Source organism: Pleurodeles waltl, chromosome 11, assembly GCF_031143425.1.
Source record: "Pleurodeles waltl isolate 20211129_DDA chromosome 11, aPleWal1.hap1.20221129, whole genome shotgun sequence".
Lineage (NCBI taxonomy): Eukaryota > Metazoa > Chordata > Amphibia > Caudata > Salamandridae > Pleurodeles > Pleurodeles waltl.
The window spans coordinates 806,533,770-806,549,466 of record NC_090450.1 but is presented as its reverse complement, the minus strand read 5'-3'; the positions used below and the strand labels follow the sequence as shown (position 1 = coordinate 806,549,466).

At 45.7% G+C, this 15,697-nt stretch overlaps 1 protein-coding gene across 1 annotated transcript in view; it reads left to right on the top strand.

The window, feature by feature from the left end:
- AP1B1 (adaptor related protein complex 1 subunit beta 1) overlaps positions 1–15,697 on the top strand; it is a 335,180-nt gene that overhangs the window by 232,060 nt on the left and 87,423 nt on the right. Inside the window, exon 17 of the mRNA XM_069214578.1 lies at positions 13,228–13,357. Within this exon, the coding sequence (XP_069070679.1) occupies positions 13,228–13,357 (130 nt within the window). The remainder of the gene's footprint in view (positions 1–13,227; positions 13,358–15,697) is intronic.

Here is a 15,697-nt window from a genome sequence, read left to right as displayed (position 1 = left end):
CACAAACAGATATCACAAAGCAAATACTACATAAATATATGAAAACAGAACTCATGAAATATCACAAATTCTCGCAAGTATTAGCTCATAGAAAATCACACTAATCATAAATATACATTGCATATACCACTGTCAGCCTTATAAACTAAGAATTCATAGTATTACTGAAGGATCTATCGAATACAGATCAGTGAATGTCCAAAGTCAGTATCCATAGTAGGCGTTGTAAATTATTACGTGAGCCACTTAATAATCAAAGATTCGAAGTTCAGGATAAATCCACTTAGTATATTTGCGTCCAAGCTAGGTAGTTGCCTTACCTTTCACTGTTACCATCCAAAAGGAGTGCCTTAAATTAGCTCTTTTTCTTGCCACACTGAACTTCTTGCCGACAAGCGTTTTGGTGAACATGCAACATTAGTATATCACCTTGATTCCTTGCACCACCTTCATCAGGGCAGAATATCAAAACGGGTGCTCAGCCCTCTTGTTGACAAGCTAAACAACAATCCAGAGAGGAATACAATTAGGAATAACATATACGACAAGTAAGGAATCATGGAGTATGCTGTAAATAATAATAATAATACTATGGAAGTGGATGTGAATATTTATCAACCAAATCAATAAAGTGAAAAGATGTCTAGAATCAAAAAAGTGATGAAAAACCAAGAAAGCCTTCGTGCTTCCCAAGCATAGCGCTAAAGATCTCAACGTGCAATACAAGTCAGGAGACCACATAAACCTTAAAAAATAAAAACGTAAGAAAACAACTGAGGAGAGAAAACAACAGCAAGGCAGTAGGATGTACCGCCTCGTACCTGAAATAATTGAGTAATTGGAACGGCTCTCCAAAGGGATCCAGTTCGTCCAATGTTTGCAATCTAAGATATTAACAAATAAAAACTCATGTAGTTGTATAATGCATTCTGCCCAATCTCTACCTAAATCAAAAGTACTAGGCATAGCTTCATGTAACTTCATGTAAAGCACGCAGGGCACTAGAGAGGGTCATTTGTAATGCGAGCAAAACTGTCTTCCATATAGTGAACCGAACAAAAAACTGTCTAAATGCTTACTCATAAGATGATGGAATACGGTAAATCCTTCCACTCCTGCTGATCGTAATGATGAGAGATACATCCCGCCAGTGAATGCGCTGAACGTCAGCGACCTAAAAATATGCGACCAGAGCAGTGTCAATAGATACGAAGGGGAACAAAAATTTCGGCGGACATCTTGTAATGGCCTAAATCATCATGAGGAAAAAATAAAATTCCTATCAAGTGTAAAATCAACAGGGCGTAGGATTCTTGTTTATAAGCTAAAATACTTACCGTTCGCCAAAAATCATACTAGCTACCAACTACTCAACAAAGGGGGAATAACCCTGTAGATGAAAGACACATGGAAAAAATGCACAAAATTGGGTAGCCATCTTAAGATGGTGAGCACAGAACCAAACCACAAACATTCAATTTACAGCAACTATGTACTTGGGGTCCTATCATCTACAACAAGAGATTACTCCAGTGTCTTAAAATAAAGACATGTTACAAGGTATTTTGCCAAGATATTTCCTCATTTAGACCTTTGTCATATGTGTCTAAATAAAAAGAAATCCCCAAAACTTCTTTTTTCTAACTGATTCGGAGCTCAAAATGCCCTTAGGGACGATCTTCTCCAACAATGTCCATCTGATGTCTTCTTCCTTATGTTTATGTGAACTCCAATGTGTAACCAATGGGGCATTGGATTTTTGGGTTTTAACAGCAGACTTGTGTTCATAGAATCTTTCTCTGAACTCCCTGGATGCCTCTCCTACATAGCCCAGATTGCACAGACACACAATCCAATAGATCACGTTCTTAGATCTACAGTTTGTCATAGTTGACAAATTGACTGACTTGCCGTTCCATGTTAGGTTATCAGGTACTATTGCACCCGGGCGTGCCTGACAGCTCCCACATTTATAATTACTTTTGATGGGTTCCAACCCAGTAAGTGATCTTTGTGTGAGTTCTTCGGTTGTGTTGATCGCAGATTTAACTAAAATATTGCGCAGGGTAGATGCACATAAATTTTAAAATGGGGATTTTGTTTAATTCCGCCAATATTGGTTGCGTCTGGTTTATAAAAAAAAGTGGGGGTGCATCTAGATTGGAGGGTCTGTTCCCTCGACTTTGCCGAAATCTGGATCTGAAATTGCTCCTTCTTTTTCCTAAAAAATGTGGGTCAGTATAAAACTGGTCCGATTGATTGCGCTTATTTCTAAAGGTGTCGAATTCGTGAGAACTACCCACATCTTCAGAGTCTGACTTACCCGAGAAAGTAACCACTTTTTTGGACGTCCAATCCTGTTTGTCGCAAGTAAGATAGGTGGATTTTCCGATAAATATGGACATGTTTTTTCTAAAGTAAAACAAATGTCCTTTCTGAGTTTATCAGTTTTTCTCTTTATGAGGTATTGATTAAACGACTCAATTTCTGAATTTACCTCTTCAAGTTTCTTTTTAGCATCCTCTAACCTGGTGGTCTGTTTAAGTTTCTCTTCTAGTTCTTCAATGTCTTAAATAAGAAGGGAGAAAATGTCCCCTGCAGTTTCTATAATTAACAACATCTAATCTCTAGAACACTGGTTTTAAATCAAAGACCACTTCTCTAAAAAGTTGTTGATTTCAACAAAAAGACCCGGTACATTCCTGACTCTAAGACCATTGGGAATAACTCCAGCTTTCAAATATTCCAAAAGGAACTCTGCATGTGCCTCTGTTCTGCGTTTTATTTTCTTCAAGTTCATTAGTTTAAACCAATCATCTTTTAAATTGTTGGAGAAAATAGATTCAGATCTTTTTGTATTTAAAAATTGTATAATTAAAGATGTTGATGTTTGGAGTAAAACAATGATAGTTTTATTCAATATGTGTAGCAGTGATCAATGACTGATATTTCTAATTGAATAGGAGAGATATAAGTATTTTTCTATGTTTAGAGTTCAGTTCCCTGGGATTCTCTCCTTATTGTGCCAGGGCCTCTTCTTTGCTTTCTTGTATTACCTTATACCATGTCCAGGTATCCTCTATTAGTGCAGTGTAGGCAGTGTCTAGGAAGCCAGGGCTCTCTAGAGGTAGTTGTGGATGAGCAGCCAAGACTTATCCAGTATACCACTATAGTCACACAGCACTCTCACGCATAAAAAGAGCCACACATTGTTACAAAAATAAAGGTGCTTTATTATAGTAACACACATACTAGGATACTGAATAGACAATTCCCTAACTTGGAGGTAAGTAAACACACTATTATATACACATTAGCAATCAGTAAATAGCATAGAAAGCAATTGACATTGGTGAAAGTAATAGAAAATAGTGAAGACCTTAAGGGAGGGCCAAACTATGTACTAAAAAAGTGGAATGTGAAAGGCAGTTTCCCAACCAAAAAAGTGGAATCAGTAGAAGGGAGCTGGAGGAACTGAGAACCCCAAGTGATGAGTACCAGAGTGACCCCCCAGCGACCAGGAGAGCAGAGGTAAGTACCTGCTTTTCCCAAAAACCAACAGGAGAGCTTTGTAATAGGATTATGCAAGACCCAACCAAGGCTGGAAGAACCCAAAGGTTGATCCTGACAAAAGAGGACCTGCAAAGGAAGGGAACCAAGTCCAGTTCGTGATGTAGTGTTCGGTTGTGGCAGGAGCCACTAATCACCCTTCTGTGGATGCAGGACCAGGTCGACGGCGGACGAAGAACATCAGCAGTGCAGCACGGGAGATGGAGAGTACCCAGAAGTGATGCAAATGATGTCCCATGCCGGTATTTGAGATGCAGTCAGTTAGTGGTGCTGGAAAACCACCAACAAGCTGTGGCAAATGCAAGAGACGGAGAATAAGGTTTGCAAGGCTCAAGAGGACCAGCAAGGTCCAGGGACTTGGCCCAAGGAGGGGTTGTCCAGGGTGACCCTCAGCAGCTAGGAGAGTCACAAGAAGAGGAGGCAGCACCCCCAGCACTGGCAGCAGGAACAGGGGTCGCAGTGTGGCCCACTCAGCACACCTGAAGAGGAGTCCCACGTCGCTGAAGCAGCAGGGAGGAGACTGTGCTTTGCAGGAAAGAGTGCTGGAGGCCAGGGCTACACAGAGCCTAAAGGTCCCTTAGAGGAGGAACAAACAACCTTGGTAGCTGCTAGAGTCGCGGTACACAGGCGTACTGCCCTACAAGGAGAGGCAAGGGCTTTCTGTCTCCCATGTTGGACAGCTGGTAGAGAAGACCAAGGAGACCACTCCAGGCCACCACCTGTGATGCAAGATCCACGCAGCTGTGGAGGAGCGAAGATCCACGCACCCGGTTGTCATTGCAGTTGGTGCCTGCGGATGCAGGGGAGTGACTCCTTCACTCCAAGGGAGATTCCTTCTTGCTTCTTGTGCAAGCCTAAGACTCGTCGCCCTCAAAAGATGCACAGCTGGAGAAATGTTGCAGTTGCTGGAAGGAGCCGGAGAAACAATGTTGCAGGGCGGAGTCGTCGCTGGAGTTACAGATTGCAACTGGACCCTCCAGGAACCGACAGTCCCGGTGGCCAGAAGATGAAGTAAATGATGCAGAGGAGTCCAGCTGGAATTTTCCACATGAAATCCGAAGACCCACCCGGGAGGAAGACCCTAAATAGCCCTGAAGGGGAATTGGTCTCCTAGCAGGGCGACCTCTTATCAGAAAGGGGGTGTGACGTCACTTGCCTGACCTGGCCACTCAGATGCTCCCAGGGGCCTCTGCCCACCTTGAATTCAAGATGACAGAATCAAGTGGCCACCTGGAGTAGCTCTGGGCACTACCCCTCGGGTGGTGATGGACAGGGGGGTGGTCACTCCCCTTTCCGTTGTCCAGTTTTGCGCCAGAGCAGGGGCCAAGAGTCCCTGGACTGGTGCAAACCGTTTTATGCAAGGAAGGTATCAAATGTGCCCTTCAAAGCATACCAGTGGCTTGGGAAGGTCACCCCCCCCCCCCCCTCAGCCATGTGATATCTATTTCCAAGGGTAGAGGGTGTTACCTCCCTCTTCCACAGGAAATCCTTTGTTCTGCCTTCCCCTGCTTGAGCTTGTCAAGCAGCAGGAGGGCAGAAACCTGTCTGGAGAGTGGCAGCAGCGTGGGCTGCTCGCAAAAACCCTGGAAACTGATGGGAGCAATACTGGGGGGTCCTCTAAGGAGCCCCCAGAGTGCATGGAATCATACAACCAATACTGGCAATAGTACTGGAATATGATTCCAACAAGTTTGATATCAAAGATGTCCAGGTTTGGAGTGACCTGTGTCCAGTACACAAGTAAAATGGTTCCCCGCACTTCCAAAGTCCAGAGAAATGGAGCTGGAGTTCATAGGGGCACCTCTGCTCATGCAGGGGTGCCCTCACACACATGTACCTGCACCCTGCACCCAGGAGGGCCTACAATAGGGGTGACCTACAGTGACCTCGTGCAGTGACATGTAGTGAAAAAGTACATGCACTTTTTCATGCAGACTGCATTGGCAAACTTGCAGACACATTTTGCATGGGCTCCTATGGGTGGCACAATACATGCTGCAGCCCATGGGGAATCCCTGGTGCCCCAATGCGCTGGGTACCCAAGTACCATATACTAGGGACTTATATGGGGGCACTCCTCCTAGATAAGTTTTGGCTGCTCACCACAGCTACCACTAAAGAGCCCTGGCTATCTGGACATTGTGACACTATCTAATAAGGGTTGCCTGGACCCAGTATAAGGTGTAACACCATAGGTGTCCACCACACACTGGGTCAGCCTCCTACATAATTCCTTCAAAAAACGATGTCAGTACTTTCAATTCATCTTTGCAACCCTGCAACATGAACTAGAAAAACAGGTCGTCCAAAAGAATCACTTTTTCTCATTCAGTTCTTCTTATGTTAAACCGGTTGAAAAGCTTTTCTGTAGTTATGAAATATGTCCCCAGAACCATGCACTAGCAACATTAATAAATCCTCCCTTTATCAGGTAGGGTATTGTGCTCCATAACACTGTGCTTCGAATCTTTAGCAGGAAAAAGATAATCGGTCTGTCAGAGATACTTTTCAACAGATTTACCTTCTCATAGTTGAAACCTCTTGTTTGCCTTGTAATCCTTTGACTTGCTCATCGGGCCGCTGTAATCCCAGAAAGTAAAGACCTCCATTTTGTTTTATTTCACAATAATGGGTGGAAGATTTTGCATCTCTTTTAAGTTTATGTAGAAGTACATCACAGAATCCCATCCTCTGAGAGAATTTCTTAACAATTATATTTTTGACATGTCTGCTCCTTACTTAGGTGTTCTGTTTCTAAAATATACACCTGTAAAACTCAAAACATGAAGTTAGAAACCATTAATTGCTTGCATTCTCTGATTATCTTGGTAGAACCTTCTAAAACAAATCCTCCCTCCAACAAACAATCCAAAAATAAACCTAAAAGATATGAATTAACCTGGTAATTCATTTTTCCCATCTAGGTTATATTTACCAAATTGAAATAGGGATTTTTATGTTTCTAGCCATTCGGGCCAGGGCACCCTGGGAAGAAGTCTAGAAAATTACCTCTTTGGTGAATTCAGGAACATTCTTTATCCTTCTCTTTCTTTCCTGTCATGTCACATCTCCCCAGCTTTCTTCACTCCCCTGCTCTCTTGCCTGACTGACATCCTGCACAAACTCATCCAAACTGACCCTGTCTCCTGTGTTGCTACTTCAAGATCTCTACTAAATTCACACAATCTAAAGTTCCTGTGTACAGCAAATAATGTAATGGATTTAATTTTCTAAAACAGTAAGGACTTGGGTCTTACAATTCTTTAGCTGAGAAAGGGATGAATGTCATACCTCACTTTTCCTAAATACACCATTATCCCATAGGCAAGATCTCACCAGCTCAACTTTAGTTCCTGTAGGTGGGGAATCTAAACAATTTGCACTTTGTGGAAATGGGGCCAGAATTTTCTTCTGTCTCTAGTTTATTTTGTAATACTGAAATGCATCTTAAAAAGTACATTTTAGACTGGTAATGCTCTAATTCTAAATATCTGATACATACTTCTAGCTGCAGATTCCTTACCTTTAGAATTTCCAGACGTCAACTTGGAATCTGGAACTTTTGCTGAGCAGTACCCCTGCGCACGCCTTTGGGTGGCGTTGTTCGGATCGGCGTGGTGTTGTTGGAGTAGTCTGTGACATCACGGTCACCTATAAAGGCACCACCTAGGTGTGTGTACGTCCGTTCTTTTCCTACCGGGCCAGTTGAGTGCAGATCTAGAATCCTTTTTTGACAGACCTTTTTTGACCGCTTTGTTGAGTATTTTGTGTCTGTGCAAAGAAAGACTTTGAGGAAGATGGGATTTAAGCTGTGTGGCACCTTCCATTGCGCAATGTCAGTGACGGATCCCCATTAGGTATGCCTTTGGTGTCCCGAGCACGACCACAACTCGAAGTCATGCTCAGACTGCCAAACCATGGCTCCGAAAGCTTTGAGGGAGCGGTCCTTCAAGCTAATGGCGGCCTGGCAGTTGACATCGGCGGGCGTGACTCCTCAAAGGTCCCGGTCCCGGTCAAGGAGAAGGTCACGGTACCGTTCCCAGAGCCCCATGTCCTCTTCATCCCACTCGATGTCCTCCGGGCACTCTGCGAAAAGCACAAGAAGAAGTCCAAGTGAACTTCATTTTGCCCATCAGCCGACGAGGCGACTCTGGAATGTCGACGTTCCAGGCGCGATTTTGCAGAATCGTGCTAGGGCAGTCTCTCTGCTCCTTCCTCCCTTTCCAGAAGCCGGAGTGACCCCGCTCAATTAAAGGAATTTTACGAGGTCATGCGTCGTGTATGTGAGTGGGCCAGCCCTGCCGGAGTGCCTTTGGGCTCTGGGGAGTCGGTGGGAGAGGCCCTGTCAAGTTCCGTGCCGGCGGCTTCGATGGGGTCTCGTGGATCTGATACCGGATCCAGAATGGCGCCAGCTTCACACAGTTGACTTTCTCTAGCACCGCTTCCAACATCTATGCTTCCAATGCCACCGGCACACACTGGTGGTGCGAGCCCCATTCTTGTTACAGATGAGACGCATCGGCGTTGCACGATGCTGATTTTGGCACCAACGGCACCCACAGGTGCCAGATCATCGTCTGAGCATTTGTTCAATCAGCCATGCACTAGTGAGGAATGGTAGGGGTCTTTGGACCCTCTAGACACCCATATGGAACCTTTGGACTGGTATGAGGAACTAGGAGAGGCCAGTGGACTGGACACCTCTCCAGATACTGGCATGCTCTCCCCCTCCTACTGTGGCTACAGAGGAGGGTGAATCATATGCAGTGGTGGTGCTTAGGGCAGCGGAGGTCCTTGACCTCAAACTGCCCTCGGTGCAGGTCAGGACTAACTTCCTCACAGAGGTGCTCCAGCCAGGGGCTTCCACATCAGAACTGATGTTGTCCTTTAATAAAGCCCTCACTGATGTCCTGCTGGGGATGTGGTCCAAACCCAGCATAGGGGCTCCTGTAAATAGGACAATCGCCTGCCACCATCATGCAGCTCTGGGCGACCCTAGTTAGTTTCCTCACCCAACACCCCACCCCTGATAGCTTGGTAGTCCAAGCCTCCACTTCCCAAGGCACCTTCACCTTCCCTTTCACACATAGGGCTGGACCAGCTTGGGAAGAAAATGTTTTCTTCCAACAGCCTGGCATTGAGGTCGGTAAACACCTGATGTTTATTGGGCCGTTATTCCCACACTTTGTGGGATATGATGGTGCAGTGCTGCCTCAGGTCCCGGAGGATGCGCGTGCAGGCCATTCTCTCTCTAGCAGTTAAGGACAGGAGGGATGCAGCGAAGTTTACCATTATGTGGGGTTTGGACACAACTGACTCGCTGGGTAAGGCGAGTTCATCGACGGTGGCCCTTCGATGCCATGTTTGGCTTTTCTGGGGATGTCCAGGCACACCTTATGAACATGCCCTTCGATGGGTCCTGCCTATTTTGCAAAAAGCGATAGTTGGCGTTGGAGTGCTTTAAGGTCTCTCGGGCTACGGCCAAGTCCTTAGGTCTCTCAGCAGCTCATTGCTCACAGTCTGCCTTTCGTCCCCACATGGCTACGGGAGGGGCATGATGCCACAACACTCACACCTTGTGTGTGGATGTGGTCGTGATGCTTTCAGACCCCAAGTGTCTGGCCAGAAGTTGTCCTTCACCCACCCCCTGCCTCCACAGCATCCAAGCCCTCCAAGTCTGATTCTTCAAGACCATGTTGTCCAGTTGGAGGGAGGATTCAATATGATCTACCTCACTGGCGGTCCATAACATCGGATAAATGGGTCTTGCAGATCATACAGAAGGAATATTCCCCTCCCCTTCCAGTCTTTCCCTGCCTCAGTGCCTCCCTCAAAAAGAATGGCTGATGGAGAACTGCTTGGTTTTGCTCCAGAGGAAGTTGAGGTTCTCTTGGCCTAGGGAGCCATATAAAGGACCCCAGTATCAGAAGCAGGCAGAGGTTGTTACTCCCGCTACTTTCTGATACCCAAAAAGAACAAGGGCCTTCACCCTATTCTGGATTTAGGGGACGTCAATCTCTTCCTCAAAAAGGAGAAATTCAAAATGCTTACTCTAACTCAGGTCTTGTGTGCCCTAGGCCAGGGTGACTGGATGGTAGTGTTGGACTTGCAGGATGCGTATTTCCATATCCCCGTCCTGCCTGCCCACAGGCATTACCTGGGGTACAGGATAGACCACAAGCACTTTCAGTTTACTGTGCTCCCCTTTGGCCTTACCAGTGCCCCTCGGGTGTTCACCAACGTGATGGTGGTTGCAGCTCATCTGTGCAGGTCAGGGGTTTGTCTTCCCCTACCTCGACGAATGGCTGTTTAATGTGGTTCACCCCAGGCTGTGGTCTCCCACCTCCAGACTACAGTGGACCTCCTGCATTCGCTGGGGTTTACTATAAACGTGCCGAAGTCGCACCTGACTCCCTTTTAGACGCTCCATTTCGTCAGAGCTGTTCTAGACAGAGTGCAGTTTCGGGTCTATCCTCCCGCGCAGCAAGTCTAGGATATTCAGCTTATGATTCCGATATTTCGGCCTCTATCCTGGATTTCAGTGAGACAGACTTTAAGGCTGCTGGGCCTCATGGCCTCCTGACTCCTGTTAGTAAAACATGCTAGATGGCATATGAGGGCTCTGCAGTGGGACCTGAAGTTTCAGTGGGCGCAGCATCAGGGAAATCACTCTGACACCGTTCGGATCTCAGAGGGAACTGCAAAAGACCTGCAGTGGTGGTTGAAGAACCATGATTGGGTCAGAGGCAAACTACTCTCCCTTCCCTCACCAGATTTCACTGGAGTGACAGATGCAACACTTCTCAGATGGGGTGGCCACCTGGGAGAGGTGCAGATCAGAGGTTTCTGATCTCCGGCGGAATCCATATCAATTTTCTGGAGCTCCAGGCAATCCACCTGGCATTGATGGCATTTCTTCCTGTTGTCAAAGGGAAGATAGTGCAGGTGTTTCCGGACAACACCACTGCAATGTGGAACTACGGCAAGCAAGGCAGTGTGGGGTCGTGGATCCTTTGTCAAGAGACCTTGCGACTCTGGACATGGTTGGAACAGTAGGGCATAACCCTAGTGGTTCGACACCTGCCAGGTTTTCTGAACACCAGAGCGGACTAACTCAGCTGTCTATGCCTAGCGGATCACGAGTGGCATCTCCTTCCCTAGGTGGCACAAGGACTCTTTCAGCAGTGAGGAGAGCCTTGGTTAGATCTGTTCACCTCCGTAGAGAATGTGCAGTGTCAGCAGTACTGCGTGTTGGAGTTTCCAAAGCAGCACTTGCTCAGCAAAGCTTTTCATCACAAGTGGAGCTCAGGCCTCCTGTATGTCTTTCTGCCCATACCACTTCTGCCCAGAGTTCTCACAAAGATCAGGAACGACTGGGCCCAAGTCCTGGTGGGTCAGGACTGGGCACGGAGAGTCTGGTATCCAAAGCTTCTGAAAACGAGCATTGATCCTCCAATTGGGCTGCCCCTTCGGAAAGGCCGTCTATCACAGCAGCAGGGGAAGGTTCTCCACCCGCACCTATCAACTCTGTGCCTTCATGCATGGGGATTGAGTGGTGGCATTTGACAGCCTTCGACCTTCCGCCCTAAAGTTATTTTGGCAGCCAGGCGTCCCTCCAATAACACTTCATACGCCTGCTGTTGGAAGCGCTTTGTATATGATTGTACAGAAAGATCTATTGATCCTCTTTCTGCTACTGTCTCGGATTTACTTCTCTTTTTGTCCCTTGCCCAGCAGGGCTCTGCATTGGACACACTCGAGGGATATATTTCTGCCTCATTGGCTTTTCTCCAGCTACCCGATCAGCCTTCTTCATTCAAATCTCCTATTATAAATAGATTCCTTTAAGGGCTTGCACATTTGTTTCCTCCTACGCCCTTTGTCATGTCTCAGTGGGACTTAAATCTGGTTCTCCCTTTTCTCATGTGTGCTCCCTTTTAGCCTTTGCTCAATTGTCCTCTACAGCTGCTCGACATCAAGACAGCCTTCTTAGTGGCAATAACATCTGCCAGGAGGATGAGTGAAATGCAGGCTCTAGTTGAAACCTCTGTATTGCACCATGTTTTCTGACAAAGTAGTGCTTCGCACTCGTGCCTCTTTTCTCCCTTTAGTGGTGACCCCATTTCACCTGGGTCAGAACCGCACTCTGCCCACCTTCTCTGCTCCCCTGTATCCCTCCAAGGAAGAGGAGCGACTCCATTGACTGGACCCAAAAAGAGCAGTGTCATTCTACCTTGACCGCAAAAGAGTTCCAGGTGGATGACCAACTCTTTGTGGCGTACGTGGGAGCGAACAAAGGTCAGGCAGTGCAGAAAAGAAACATTTTGCGCTGGGTCGTTCCCTGCATACAAATCTGCTACACTCTGGCCAGAATGCAGCCTACTGAGGGCCTGAGAGCTCATTCCACCAGGGCCAGGGGCAAAGCTGCGTTCATTGCATTAGCAAGATGTGTACCAGTCCTGAATATCTGTCAGGCTGCAATGTGGGCGTCTCTGCACACGTTTGCTTAACACTACTGCCTGGACATTCAGGTCCGCATGGACGGGAACTTTGCCCTTTTGGCCCTGCAGGACTTTTTAGTTTGAGGTGAATTTGTCTGCAGCCCAACGCCAGGAGGTGTTATGACTTGGTTATCTATTCTAAAGATAAGCAATCTGCAGCTTACTTACCTTCAGTAATGCATTATCTGGTACAGACTCTATCTAACTGCAGATTCCTTAGACTTTCTTACACCCACCCATGCATCACCGCTCTGCGGAATCATTTACTAGGGATAAGGAGTGTCCCTTTCAGGGCCCTGTTATTTTTGGCACAGACAAAACTGTTGGTTCCTTCCATAGATCTGTGCTATGGAAAGAGCGAAGTTTGTGGAAAAGTACTGATGTACAAGTGCCTAGGTAGTGCCTTTATATGAAACTCTGATGCCGCAGATGGCTCCAACGTCACCAGGCGGATCCAAGCGAAGCCAGCTGACGATACACCTAGGGGTATTGCTCAGCAAAAGTTCTGGATTCCAAGCGGACGCCTGGAAATTTTAAAGGTAAGGAATCGGATAGTCTCTACCAGATAATGCATTACTGAAGGTAAGTAACTTGTTCATTAGTGTTATGATGTGCAGCCAAATCTTTTTCTCTACAAAACTAACTTGCCTATAGTGCACTTTCTCTGCACTTGTATAACCACAACATGATCATTGAACTTATAAAGAAAAACAGGTCAGTCACACTTCTCTTACACCTTCTAATTTAGATAAAGGTTAAACTATTGTTCATTTCAACGTCACATAAGTCATACAACCTTTAAAGCTTGTTATGTTATGGACTTGCGTCTGTGTGTTTGGCGGTGAAGTAATGTTTCTAAATGTGTCTGGCTTTTCCAAATGTTAAGGTACTAGCACTTGTGTTTAAGGCTGAAAGAAGTTATTCATGTTTATGACCGAGCTGATTACAGGTTGCCCATAAGGATTTTTCAGAAAGACAGTTATGCCATAATGTGTGCAAGAATGTTTGTATGTATGTGAGCGAGATTCTCATGGGTTCAGGTTTACTTGCCATTTAACAATCAAGTTCCTATAAGTTTCTGCTGCTGTGATTTTCATAACGCCTTTGATTTGCTGGTGCAATAATTCTCACTGTTTTCCGCTCTCTATTTTGTCAGCTTTGGATTAGCTCCTGCAGCTCCTCTTCAGATACATGCCCCCCTCTCACCTAACCAGACAGTGGAGGTGTCTTTGCCACTCAACACTGTGGGCTCTGTCATGAAGATGGAGCCACTCAACAACCTCCAGGTGAGTGGCAGATGCACTGCTAGATAACCTACTTCTCTAAGTCAGGCTCTTGCTGTTTGACTGTAATTGAGTGTCATATCAAAGTTATAGAATTGACAGAGACGATTTTGCTACAAGGACAGCCTTGGGATGCTTATAAGTTTTGACTTCCAAACAGTGCTTGGCCTCCTAGTCTGCTAGAAGAACCTGATATTTCTTTTCTACAAGTGACATTGCTGGCACAAGCAACAAAGGAGCTCTCTGGGAGTTTGAGCAGTAGTAGACTATTTTCTTTGGTGCTTGCGACAGAAAACCATATTGCTTATGAAACATGACTTGGTCGAGGGGGAAGGTGTAAGACAACCTTCTAGTGACTTGAAGCCTGGCAAACTCCACTTCCACATTTTAAGACCTCAAATGAATTGCTCAAGTGCTTTAGAATAGTTGGATTGCTGTGCTTATTGAGAGTTTAAAAAGACCAGCGCAGTTGATGTTTGCTCAGCAAATAGATAAAGGTCACAGAAACCTTCCCTTTACTTCTTCTAACACAACAGAGCCGTTCAGCTCATCAAATGATGGTTGAAGTCTTCCGTATGTAGGTGCTGGCACCAGTCAGCTCAGACATATTACAGTTGTGTGTATATATGTGCTGATAGCACTTTAATTGAGGGAAGGCCTTTGTGCTTTGTGTGAAGTGTTTGCACCTGCCTTGCAGGTGCATTGAATTTCTATCTCTGCATTCTGCTTCAAGACATCCATGGTCATCACCCAGGTAAGACCCTATTTCTCTGGTGATGTCATACCCTGTTGCCCAATTTGTCTATTTATACACTCGGACTCCTCACTACCTTCTCTTCACTTTCACCTCTGGCCGCCATCCGCTCAGCAATTACAGCTTTATACAAGTGCAATCAAACTAGATGCTTTAACCACACAAACATAGTGACAGCACAGGGTAAGATGACAGGCAACATCAAGAATAGTAAGTGGCCAAACAAACCTGCAGACAAAGCAACAAACACCAACCACGTACCGAACAATGCTATGGGCACCCGCAGCCATGGAGCTGTCTTACCAGAATCGACCCAAGACTTCTGGCGATGTTCCCCCACACTCTATTGTCCATCTTAGTGTTTGTGGATTAGTGTGAATGAACGTTCCCAATGTGTACCACGGTGCACCTAACTGAAAGACATGGTAAAATATGCTGGTGTTGAAGCGTACGAGGGTTAAAAGCTATAAGAGGTCCATGTGCGTGAAACAGATTGAAATTTAAACACCATTATTGCTAACTTTCATATATAAAACCATAAGCCACAGCATAAATGCAGCAAGAGGGCAAACCAGCACTCGAGGTGTTATTTTTATTGTGTACTTAAAGGTGGAAGAATGTTTCAGTTTACAACATGTTGTAGAACTGCTATAGTGGGGTTGAATGAGCAGTTGTAACTTTATATTAATTAGAGATATTCCCACCAGTCTTCTGATTTGGCTAGCTCCATGCACAGATGTTCCAAGAGTGAAACATTCTTAGGACCACGCACTACTGTGTAAGGAAACGCCCTAAAAAACTCTCAAGATACATCTGTTGTGACCAGTCACATACCGCCATGTCAGTACTGATACATATGCAGGTGTCTTACGAGGACGCTCTATTTTAACTTTCACCGTGCATTAGTTGTCTAGCAATAAAACATCCACTAAGCTCTTTTATTTTATTTCTTTATTCGTGGATATCTTAGTGTTTATAGATTCACATGGATCTCACAAGTGACCATGGTAGAGGGACCTTCCAAGATATAGAGGCAAGAATTAGCAAATCATGTGGCAAAAAAAGGCACAGTTTGAGTTTTTAGGCTGCATTTTTGTGGCACTTTATATTGTTCACATTCATTAGCTGTCCCAAACATGGATGTCCTTACACCCCTACTCAAACCTGTCTCATATCTTATTTATCTGATAGAGACTTCTAGTTGCAGACTCCTTAACTTAGAATTTCCACACCGGTTGTAAGGAAATGCCTCCTTGGCATGGTTACCCCCTGACTTTTTGCCTTTGCTGATGCTATGTTTTGAATTGAAAGTGTGCTGAGGCCTGCTAACCAGGCCCAGCACCAGTGTTCTTTGCCTAACCTGTACTTTTGTTTTACACACAATTGGCACACCCTGGCATCCAGGTAAGTCCCTTGTAACTGGTACCTCTGGTACCAAGGGCCCTGATGCCAGGGAAGGTCTCTAAGGGCTGCAGCATGTCTTATGCCACCCTGGAGACCCCTCACTCAGCACAGACACACTGCTTGCCAGCTTGTGTGTGCTGGTGAGAACAAAACGAGTAAGTCGACATGGCACTCCCCTCAGGGTG